The sequence below is a fragment of the Macaca nemestrina genome, chromosome 1, assembly GCF_043159975.1.
Source record: "Macaca nemestrina isolate mMacNem1 chromosome 1, mMacNem.hap1, whole genome shotgun sequence".
NCBI lineage: Eukaryota > Metazoa > Chordata > Mammalia > Primates > Cercopithecidae > Macaca > Macaca nemestrina.
The window spans coordinates 173663648-173676284 of NC_092125.1; the positions used below are offsets into that span (position 1 = coordinate 173663648).

At 41.6% G+C, this 12637-nt stretch overlaps 1 protein-coding gene across 3 annotated transcripts in view; it reads left to right on the forward strand.

Annotated features, from left to right (window-relative positions):
- C1H1orf87 (chromosome 1 C1orf87 homolog) overlaps positions 1-5689 on the forward strand; it is an 83610-nt gene extending 77921 nt beyond the window's left edge. For all 3 annotated transcript variants that reach the window (XM_011764417.2, XM_024797036.2, XM_071092312.1), the window contains one exon: positions 5250-5689. In XM_011764417.2, coding sequence (XP_011762719.2) covers positions 5250-5410 — 161 coding nt within the window. In that variant the 3' untranslated portion in view covers positions 5411-5689. The remainder of the gene's footprint in view (positions 1-5249) is intronic.
- The last annotated feature ends 6948 nt before the right edge of the window (positions 5690-12637 follow it).

Consider the following 12637-nt stretch of genomic DNA (forward strand, 5'->3'; position numbering starts at 1 on the left):
AAAATCCAAGGACTCTTAATAATTATACCAAAGAGAAAAAAACCCTGAAATTTTTAAATGAAAGATTCATCTGGTTGAATTATAAAGTTATTTATTAAAAATCTGTTATGGGCCCAGCACTGTGTTAGAGGCTGAACCAAGAGGAAAACCGGAAAGGATGAGACATGGTCTCTGGCCTCAAGGAGCTTACCTTTAGGTAAGACACAGAGACCGGCAATAGTTCAATGCCAGTAAACAAACAAAATTAAAACACAACATTAGCTATTACAAATGAAGGCACATGGCTAGGCATGGTGGGTCATGCCTGTAATCCCAGCACTTTGGGAAGCTGAGATGGGAAGATCACTTGAGCCCAAGAGTTTGAGACAAATGAAGGCACAAATAAGAGTTCAAGAGTCAAAAGAAAAGTGAAGGTATGAAATGAGGCTCACCATCCAATGTGAGGCTGGGGACCCAGAGAGGAGAGAGAGAGAGACCCAAGGGAGAGAGAGAACTTGAGCTGAGACTTCAGGTAGAATTTGGATAGTTGGACAGGTCATCCCGAGTTTGAAGTCACCTCCTGCAAAAGTTAGAAAGTGTGGATGAGTATGATAGAGAAGCAAGTAGCAAGACAGGACTAGAGATGCACGTTGGACATGCAGTAAAGTTGAGAACCTATTATGAACCCTGAGGGATAGGATGAGGCTTCATTCTCTACCCAGTATGCAAACATACATGCAGATGAGGGCATAATGCAAACTGAGATGGATGATTTAGGGAAGGTACTGGAGAGAAGGAGATGAAAAGTTTACTGAAATAACCCTGAGTCTGGGTATTCATACCAGGGCTATGAGAGTGGTGATGAGGTTACAAGCAATAACAAAACATTTTTAAAAAATGACATTTCGAAAGAAACAAATGCTTACTTGTGATAGTGGATAATGGATCATAAACTTAGTTGCTAGGACACTCTCCAAAGACTGGGAGCTTTCTCATGCTTCTGAACCGTTCAGAGGAAAAACGGAGTTTGTTGACTTTGGAGGCAGATTCCGACAGATTTGAAATGCCTTTCTCATGGCCTCTTCACTATTTATGCCTGTTTTCTCTGTTTCCATGAAATTCATTAGTTCCTCAACAGCCAAGGAATGTGTCAGCCAGATCTGGGAAAATCTACAACTGTCTTTGATGAGGAAAGAGGATTAACTGAGGTCACTTTGTTGGTTTATTAACCCACAGTACTTAGCAGACCACCATAGCCCCATTCTAGATGCTGAGCAGATGGTACCTGCTTTGCCCATGGATGAATCACTATTCTTTATTATGTGCAAAGAAATATGTAGGCCAGCATGTTCTTCATCCAGGATGAGGACAGGCCATCCATCATCACATCAGTGCTTCTGGGAACCTACTGTGCTTATTCTCTAATGGGGGTTGTCAACAAAATAGACTTGAGGAGAAGGGATAAGGAATGACTATGAATAAATGGTCGTGTTTTCTAAAGACAAAAAAGAGTGGTTAAGATAAATGTCTGGGTGAATGTTGCATTTGGAATTTTCCCAGTGAACTAAAGGCTAAATAGAAAATGTTTTAGAGTTCAAGGAGGGAGAATGCAATGAGAGCCTTAAAGAAATTTCTCTGCATGAGCCTGGACTTTACATACACTACATCACTAAATCCTCATATCAACAACATGCTGAAGGGATTAGTATCCTTATTTACAGAGGAGAAAGCCAAACTCAAAGTGATAAAATAATAGCCAGTAAGATGGTGAGCCATAATTCAAGCCCAGCTCTCCGTGAATCCCCACTGCACCAAGTCCCATGACATACTAGAAAGAGCACACGATTTTGCTTGTTTTTGTATCAGAAGATTTAGATTCAAAGCCAGACTCCACCAGTTGTTGATCTGTAAAAGCCAGTCTCTTACATTCTCTTCGCCTGTTTCCTCATCTATAAAGTAAAACTGGTAATAATAAAATATACATCCCAGATTTGAGAAAGGATCAAATGAGATAAAATATTGAAAGTTCTTTGTGTACTGTACAATGAAGTTGATGTTAAAAAGGTTCTTATGGTTGGGTGCAGTGGCTCACGCCTGTAATCCCAGCACTTTGGGAGGCCAAGGTGGGTGGATCACCTGAGGTCAGGAGTTCGAGACCAGCCTGGCCAACATGGTGAAACCCCTGTCTCTACTAAAAATACAATGAGCCAGGCATGGTGGTGGGCGCCTGTAGTCCCAGCTACTCAGGAGGCTGAGGCAGGAAAATCGCTTGAACCCAGGAGGTGGAGGTTGCAGTGAGCCAGGATCATGCCACTGCACTCCAGCTTGGGCAACAAGAGCGAAACTCCATCTCAAAAAAAAAAAAAAAAAAAAAAAAAAAGCATTCTTATTATTTCTTTTATTTTGGTTCTGGTTAGAAAGGACAGGCTTTCCAACATTAAGATGGATTGTAAGGGCTATTTTATGCAGCTGTTCTGGACATCCCCTAATGACAGAGTAAATTATACAGATACAAATTTCATTCAGTGGACTTTTTGTTTGACTATAGGAATCTTCTATCAGTGGTAAAGCTTAGAAGATAGAAAATACTACTGTGATTCCTAGATGTATTTTTTAACATAACTTTTAATTTTTAATTAAAATACAAACTAAATGCCATATATTTTAATAATAAGCAATTACATATATAGTGTTGATATATTTTTTAAATAATGTTGATGATATAATTATAATTATCCTATAGTAAAATTTTACATTATTGAGTGCTTACTAGTACTGGATACTGTGTGAACTTAATATTTTATTGATTTTTGCACAATTTAATTATCCCTATTTTCTCTTTCTTCTTTCCCTCTTTCTTTCTTCTTTTGACATTTATTTATTTATTTATTTATTTATTTATTTATTTATTTGAGACAGAGGCCTCACTCTGTTGCCTGGGCTACAGTGGCATGATCATGACTCACTGCAACCTCGACCTCCCAGGCTCAAATGATTCTCTCACCTTAGTTGGTGCATGCCACCATACCTCGCTAATTTCTTTTTTCTTACAGTCATAAACATATTCCAAATCCATGTCTTATATTTCCAGAGGCAGGGTGAGGGAAATGGCCAAAGGAAGCAAACCTAGGCAGGACTGAGAGCAGCCATCCTATCCAGAGAACTTCGAAGATGCAATTGACCAACTCAAAGAATGAGGTTTACATAAATGAAAGGACCACTGTTCTAATGAGAGAGATAAACAATAAATAGGCAATGAACAAACCAGAACAGAATAGAAAATGAACATACTGGAATAGAATAGAATAAATTAGGACCCCAACTGTTGTGGTCTACTGTTAAGAATAACCACTAGAGAGTAATTGAGAGGGTGGAACCATGCTCAATAGTACTTGCACATTTAAAAATGAGTCATATTTTGTATCTTAAACTGAGATGATAGGTATCTACCACTGCCCAACTCTAATGGACTAGCAGTGGCTTTCTGCAAAATGACAAGGCACTGCCTCTGGATTCTTTAAGAAAGAATTTCACCATCACTCTTATAGTTTGCTCACACAAAGGAGAGTAAAAGAGGCCAGGCACAGTGGCACGTGCCTATAATCCCAGCACTTCAAGAGGCCTAAGGGGGAGGATTGCTTGAGCTCAGGAGTTCGAGACCAGTCTGGGCAACATAGTGAAACTTCATCGCTACAAAAAATTTAAAAAATTAGCTGAGAGTGGTGGCACATACCTGCAATCCCAGCTACTCATGAGGCTTAGGTGGGAGGATCATTTGAGCACAGGAGATCAAGGCTACAGTGAACCATGATCGTGCCTCTGTACTCCAGCCTGGGCAACAGAGTAAGACCCTGACTCAAAAAAAAAAAAAAATGATCCCTACTTGAAGCAATCTCTTTCCCCTCATTCCATAATGTACTGTAGTGGTTAACCTTAGGCAATCAAGAGGCTTGCAGTCTCTAGGCTTTAGTTTCTCCCTCTGTGAAATGGGTTATTGTAAGGATTCAATTAGTTAATATTGGTGAAATGCTTGGAGCAGTTCTTGGGACATAATAAATTTTATATTTACATATTGGTTATTATAATTATTATTGTTGTATCCCAGTTAATTTTCTGCATAACTTCTCTCCCCCATGGGTCAGAGATCTTCCAGAGGTAGCAGAATAATTCTCTAAATCCTCTGTATTCCCAAGCACAGTATCTGACACATAGAAACTTGCAATTAGGGGCTTATGAGTGAGTTATTGATCTTCAGTGATGCCATGATCTACACTGCAACTCCTTCCAACAGCCATCAAAATCTACCCAATCTTAACATGGAAAGCTTACTGACATTGGTATTAGCATATATAATGTGTGGGCACCAGAGCACATCCTGCAGTCATACACATTACCACCTCTGTTATGCAGATTCAAACTCTGAGCTATGAGAAGTTAGATGCCTTACCTCTGATTGCACAGCAAGCTGGAGGGAGTCACAGGACAGCCAATCTTCTGCATCTTTGTATTCCGCAACTACAGATTCGACCAACTGCATATCAAAAATATTTTTAAAAATAGACATAAAATATAATGACATGACGACAAAAAACATTAAGAATTTTAAAACACAGTATAACAACTATTTACGTTGTATTTGCATTGTATTAGGTGTTACAAGTAATCTAGAGATGGTTTAAAGTACATGGGAGAATGTGGATAGGTTAGATGCAAATACTACTCCATTTTATATCGGGGCTTGAGCATCCATGGGTGTAGGTATCACTGTTGGGGAGGGGAATATCATGGACCCAGTCCCTGCGGATACCAAGGAACATCTATAAATACATTTAGAGAAATGCATTTTAAAATTAAGTTGTTTAATCCCTGCATGCTTAGGAGCGTGTTTGGAGACTTTAACAAGATAAAATGAACTCAAGACAATTAGAAATTACTTCTGCTAGGCACCCCCAGTGTTTCAAATATTGGCCTTATAAGTTTTAAAGCTACAAAGAAAAGCTTAAATTGCTTTAGAATTTTTCTGTGAATCTTATTGGATCCCATCTTGTTCTCTCTCCCCTGAAATCACCCTCAGATTCTTCCTGAAATCTGTAATGCATACCCACGAGTTCAAATACTTTTTAAGATGCTACTTGATTTTTAAGAAGCTTAAAGTTGCAAAATATTATCATTTAGCCTTTACCTGGAAGTCATTCAAGCTAATATGTAGTTTTCTCTGTTTTCCCTCCGTCCTCTTTAAAAAACCTTCCACCTACCCAATCCAATCACAGGAGTTCTGGAGAAGGAACGAGCCAGACGCCTCATTCACAACTACAATCTCATTTACAACCTGTCCCTGAGCCCTCGGAAAATCGACCAGGCCTTGCGCAGATTCCATTTGGGAGAAAATATGCTCTTGGAGCCAGCACTGCGGTACTTAAAGGAGCTATGATAACAAGCCCATATTGTGAGAACAGATGTTTCCCTTATCTCCCTTTTTACCCAGACACGTGTTTCTCCCCAGCCTGAGTATAGTGGCGGAGACATTGTCAGAGTGCAGGCCGATGCAGCTATTGTAGATGCTTTTGATTTGGACTTGGTTTCTGGCTATGATGCTCGCTCATAAGCAGCTCAAAGTGATCAGAGGAAACCTAGTTTTATCTTTTGATGTGGCAAGAACCCAGCTACTTAGAACCTCCTTCTGTTTTAATAAAGCTTATTATTAATATTACATGTTTGATTTTTTTCCTACATTGCTAATCAAACTGTTGTTTCAAACCCCACAATTCCACATCACATAGTAAAAACCACATTACATGTTGCCACTTGCCCACAGTGCCTGGAACCTAGTAGACCTATAAACATCGTTTTTGGATAGGTAAATCATCCCTTCTCCTGATCATTATTCTGGGAAGGATTTCCACATTAGAAGAAAAATGAAAGTATTACCAATGCTCTATCTTAATCTTAAGCAGTAGAAGAACCATTTCAAGTGAGGTTTTCTGAACAACTCCAATATTTTCGGCAGTACAAAACTAAACAATGTTACACTGTCTCCAGGGGTATTTTCCAAAAGTCCCAGATAGAAGTTTTGAGGAAGGACTTCTTGGGAAAAAGGGTTTTGGGAATAGGTAACATCCTCTGCTCTACCTGGACAGGAAAACCAGGTGGAACTTTCCATCAGTTCCCATAGTTCTTCTGTTCTTAACATCCCCCCGACTTTGCACCTCTCACATAGCACACAGTTACACACATATCACACCCCACTGGTAGCATGAGCTCATTGAAGAGACACTGGCCTGGAGCTTCAGAGATAATGTGCTCCCAACACCATCACTAATACTGGGTGATCAGGGTACTGAGTTTCCAATCTGTGTGCCAGACAAAATGAACAAGTTAGGTCAAGGGGAAAATCAAACAGAAAGGCCTCTGAGCATCCCTTTCTGTGCATTTTATCAAATAAGGTGTTTCATGTACTCTTATAGACAAGACCTCAAGAACAAAACTATTTGGATCCACTAAAATAAATGCTCTCTAAGGTCTCCTAGTCTGACCTGCTTTGGTTTTTATAATCCTTGTGTTGTCCAGAAAAATGACTCTTGAAGCCGACGGGCTACCCTTTCTAGAACCCCTTGGACTTTCTAGCTGCCTTTTAGGTCAAAAGAGTAAGCAAATAGACACTGCTTTCTCGTTCTACCAAAATGCCAAGTAAGGATAATTAGAATAGTAGGTCAAAAAATTTAATATGCCTTGAGCAACGACTGTGTTTGAGGAACCTGACATATTTTGTTTGATCTATCTCTGACAATTAAATAAGACAGGTTTCACCTCTCTGTTTCACAAATGAGGAAACAGGCTCAGAGATGTGAGGACAAGAAGGCTGTTAGGTTGTGTCAGTTAACATCTGCCAGAAGGTTCGTGCTTCCTGTGAAGGACTGGTCAAATGATACTGAGAAGGTCTCACTTTACCCTTCATCTCTGGGAGTAAGTGGGTTGGAGAGGCAGTTCGGGTAAAAGAAGTTCCTAAACCTGAAGTTGGGGTTATTAGACAAAATCATAAGGTCCTGAACAGCAATGATTTTCCCTTGCCCAATTCTTAATATCCAATATCTAGTATAGTTTTTGATAAGTAGCTCAGCATCACCAAGCTACACAAATGCAGGGGGCTGCATTTACATAGAATGCAGCATGAAAGGTGACACCAGAGCTGTGTGACCACAGGTTAAGCGTGACCACAGGTTAAGCGTAACCTGTACTATAGTCTTGGCTGAATGAATACTTCTATAAGTGGGGTAACCTTTACCAGATCTAGATCCACAGTCACCCTACCACCCCACCCCCCTGTATTTCCACAGAGAGTAGAAAAAGAATAAATAAGCGCCAAAATCTGGCTCTTGCACTTAGTGGGTGGTAGCCTTGACAAGTTGCTTAATCCCCCTGGAGTTCAGTTCCTTCATCTATAAAACAGAAGCAATTGCATCTGTTTGTAGGATTGTTATAAACATTGAAAGCAATGCCATTTGGACAGTTCTTTGCATGTAATAAAGATATACCTTTTTATGTCCCTTCCCTTAGCTGCTGAACATTCAGGAACCTTCCAAAGAACTTTGAACAATGGTCTATGTGAAATGGCATAGGGAGGTCAGGCCACTACTACAGCAAGAACAAATTTTGAGATGTGTCTGCCTTCTAGAGTCAAGTATCAATTGCTTTTGCATCATGTCCTACCTGGAATTCTCCACTGCTTTACCCCAAGAGGTGTGTGTGTGGGTGTGTGTGTGTGTGTGTGTGTGTGTGTGTCTGTCTGTCTTAAAGAAAAAATTATTCTGACTCTTGTTAAAATCATAAGGCAGGTTTTACTCAAAACTATCACAATAGTTATAGGAACCACCGCAATGGAGTTTTGCAGTAGGGGAGAGATATTGGGCTCAACTCTAAATTCAACAACAAAAAGTGGGAATTGATAGACAAGGAGCATTAGGGAGGGATGTTGGTGGATGGAAAATTACTAAGTGCTAGGAAGTCATTATGGTTCACAATATCATTATGATCTCTATGGTGGAATTTCATGGTTTACTTATAGAAAGTCTATTACTTTTCTCCCTTTTTTCTCAGAGCTGTGTCATTGTGAACTTCTAATAAACACTGTGTTGGGAAAGTCTGGTATCCGTCACCAGTGTCCTCCAAAAAAAAACCTTCCTAAATGGATTTCTGTGGATAGTGGACTGGTTAACCTTCAGTGTGCTCTGGAGATGCTTGGTGTCAATTAGGTATGTCCCAACTCCGCCAGAAACCTCAGGCTTTAAGGATGGAAAGGGCACAGGATGACAGAAGCAGGTTCTCACCAGCTGCGCAGACTCTTTCCCAGCTGTGTGGCCCTGAACAAGTCACTACTTACCTGAGAGCATCATTCATATTAAATGAGATAATACATGCAAATTGCCCAGCACTATGCCTGGCACACAGACGTGCTCCATAAGGGGAAACTAGCTTATTTTAGTCTTATATGGGATTTCATTTTACCCCATCCAATGGGCCAAATGGTTGAATGTCTTTTCCAGGTACAGACATCTTCCAAGCCTACAGATGGTTCACCGACTGCGTGGTCCTGGAGGGCACAGAATATGTGTTCCACATCCCTGTCTCTCATTCTCTGTCCTGTACTTACTCCTCAAAGTGAACCAACGAGGTTGGCATTACCACGCCCATTGTACAGGGGAGTAACACAGGCTCAGGGCAGTGTATGTACTTGCTTAAGGACTTATAGCTGTGAGTGACTGAGCCAGGATTAGAACCCAGTCTTGCATAACTCCAAGTTCCTCAGTGCTGTTGGCCACAGTTAGAGCAAATAACCCATACAATTCTCTTTAGCATGTGTGGTGTGTCGCTCCCAGCAAGTCTGGAGGTGACTGCAAGCCAGGAACAAGATCTTCCTGTCTTTGTGACCAGCGCAGAACTCAGACGCACTGCCGAGTGGGCACCTGGCAATCATCTGCTAAGGGGAGCCCCCACAGGTACATTTTGAAAACTCAACAGCTTTTCGCCCTCTTCTCATCCTCCAGCTTCATCATTGCCTTCTGGGAACTGGAACAAAGGTGGTTTTCAGGACTCTGGCATGGTATGTTCACACCACCAGAAGCACAACTGTAGAGATGGTGCCGTCCAAAGAGTTTGCTAAGTGCTTGCTGACTCTTCTGAGGAATTTCCCAAGATCATTAAGAGAAACAATAACAGGGGGTTTGATATTCTAATTGGGATCAGAAATTGGACAGCTTTGGAGCTGGCCAGAGAACTGTGAAGCTCTGAAAACAAATGCTCTCCTTTCTTCTCTCCCTCTCTTCACTCCCCTCTCTTCTAAGAGCCTTTCAGCTACAGTTCCAATGCTCCTTAGCAACAAAGGCGGGGTTCCCAGAGTCGGGTGTGCCTTAGGAATGCCAACCATTTCCCTCATTAGCATTCAGGGGCCCTCATCTGCCTGCACAGTTGGCCACGGGACTGTGCAAAAGGCAAAGTGGCTTGCGGGAGGCCCAACATCAAGCGTGGTTTGTTGGGAAATGGGAAACCTCCACAAAGAGTTTTCAAACAAAAGGCATCAATATTATTTGTGGAGCCATCAGACTGCCTGGGGCACAATATGGCTCTGGCTGGGCCACATGCTCTCTCTCCAGGTTCTGTGTGAAGGCTTAGTGGGGCTTCCCAGACACCTCTTGGCCAAGAACACTAGCACATTGGAACATCTCCCACATCTTCCCTTCTCTCCTGTCCTGTCTTTCTCCAGACTCAGTTTATCCAAGATGGACAATGGGTGGATTCCATGGGTGGATTCCAACTGGCAGTGGGAGTGCCCGGAGAAGGAAGTTGACAAAGGGTAAATGGTCAGATGGTAGGACAATCGCAAACAGATGGTGCTGCTGGGAACGGATTCCAGGCAAATTCACAGGCAGATTGAGCTCTGACAAAGGCTGATTGAGACTTAGCTGGTGAAGAGAAATTGGCACTTTGAACCAAGCTCTTGCTCAAAACACACACCCCACTCTCCCCACACTATCTTCAACAGCTACACAAGGGCGACACCTAGCCTGGTTCTGACTCACCCAGATTCCAAAATACTGATCAATAGACCAATCTCTGGAAGATTACAATCAGCAAAGCTATTTCTCAATATTCTCAAAGAATCAACCCTAAGCAAGGTTTCCTTCAGCCTGCCTATGCTTGGACACCTTCAGGGACATGGATCTCACTACTTGACATCTTTTGCTCTCCAGACAGCTCCAACTTGTTCTTCTAAAACAAGTTCCTCTTCTAGTCCCTTTTCTCTCTCCCTCGTGGCCAAAGAGAATGCAAAATGTGATCAATAATTGCAACAACAACTAACTCTGTGCCTGGCCCTTCTAGGCATCAGGGATAATTAAAAAGAAAGAAAGAAGGAAAGAAAACCTTATTTCTGTCCTCCAGAACTGACTTAATTTGGGAGGGATTTGGTGGGGGTGGTTTTTGGGGGAACAGATGTGTAGGCAAGTGTATTAGTTTGATAGGACTGCCATAACCAAGTACTGCAAACTGGGCAGCTTAAACAACAAAACTGTATTACCTCACAGTTCTGGTGGCTACAAGCCCAAAATCAAAGTATCGGTAGGGTTGATTCTTTCTGAGGACCACAAGGGAGAATCTGTTTCATGCCCCTTCCTTGGCTTAATGTTTTCAGTATTCCTTGACTTGTTGAGGCATGACCTTGACCTCTGCCTTCACCTTCACATTACATTCTCCTTCAGTATGTGTCTCTCTCTATGTCCAGATTTCCCCTTTTCGATATCACACCAGTCATATGGAATTAGGGCCCACCAGAAAGATGAAGGACCTCATTTTAACTTGATCACCTCTGAAAAGGCTAGCTCCAAATAAGATCGTGTTCTGAGGCACTGGAGGTTGGGACTCCAGCGGAACTTTCATGCAGGGATGCAATTCCACCTATGATAGCAAGTAGGTAAATAACTGTATTTGTGTGATGAGCACTTTCTTAAACTTACTCTGGGAGTAATGAGTGAGCAACAGAAGTAATAAACGTCTCCACTTGAGTGAATCAATGGGAGCTTATTGAGGGACAAGACACTTGTGCTCAGCCTGGAATGTTGAGCTGGATTTTGCCAGGTGAGTGAAGGGAGATGACCTTTCCAGGAAAGGGAAGAGTATATGCAAGCCACATATTATCCCTTTTCCACCTGATGCTATTTTGTGATTTGCTGTCCCCTCCTCCCACAACACACACAAGCTCCCTAGGTTGTATACACTATGCTCCCCCTCCTTCGATAAGCCAGGATTGGGATCCTTTCCTCATCCTGGGTGCACTCCTCCAGAGAGTATTGAACACAGGACTCCAGAAGTGCTAAGGGCAGCCCCAGGTTAGTAGGACTTGACTTCTGACATTCACGTGATTGAAATATAAATCCTCTATTTCATGATGAGTGACTGCCAACAACTGAAGTGGTGACTATTGCCTGAAGTTGGTGGGCATTTCCATAAGATCTTCCAGTACCCTAACCCCACAAGGTAAAAATTCTGAGTCCCTTGTATGGTCTATTGTATTAGTTTGCAAAATAACTCTTGTTCAAAGTTTGTTTCCTCCACTTAGGGAATGATACTTTCCAACTTCATTGATGTCAATCAGGCTTGGCCCATGACTTAAGACTTGCCACCCAGTGAGAGAATTAACTCCACCCTGTTGAGCCTGATCACTTCCTTTTGTCAGTGAAGTTGGGTAGAAGTAGCATGTCACTCCTAATAGTAGTTTTAAAGGATATTGTGTGGTTCTCCCATGTTCTCTTTTTCTTCACCAATAAGCCTGTGATAGCAGCCTAGGACCCGAAGTAAAGACAACATGGAGCACAGTGGAAGTCAACATCATAGACCTCAACACAAACCTATACATAAACAAAAACAAGTCTTTGAACATAAACAAAAAATAAGCCACTAAGAATCTGAGATTGTTGCCATGGCAGAAGCTTACTGATACACCCTGGCAAGTAGGAGGAAAAGGAACATAATTCCCAATGAGAGTCTTTTAAATGCTGCAGCTTGAAATGCCCATTTGGAATCTTCTGGCTTTCCCTCTCGAACTCATTCATGGAGTCTTTGTTTCTTCAGCAAAATTGGCAGAGATAGCTAGCTGTCCACCAAAATGTGTGCTCCTTCTTTCACAATGGGTGGCTGAAGGTGGAAAGTAACTGTCGAGCAGGGGCTTCATTTCTAGCCCATCTTGCAAACAGACGTGGCTTCTTGGCTGGGTCTCACCAGTGGAATGTGAACTGGAGTAATACATGTTCCTTCTGTGCTAGATATTTTAAGAAGCAGCAGGACCTTCTCCACTCTTTGTCTTTCCACCATTCTCTTAATGACAAAAACAATTCTGCTTTATTTACTTTCAGATACCTATAGCTGTCTCTCAGAGTGTGTTCCCTAGAATATTAAAACTAGGTGATGCTTTTCCAGACAAGTGTTCAATGTTCAAGTTTGGGAAACACCATAGCCTATATCCCTTCCTCCTTGGTAAGTCTCAGTGCCCAAGGACTAACACAATGAAAACAAAACCACACAAAAAGTCATCTTATTCTTGTTTAATCCAAATTGATTTAACCAAAGTCATTTTTATTTTCAAATATAACATTTTGGCAGTTCTCAGAAC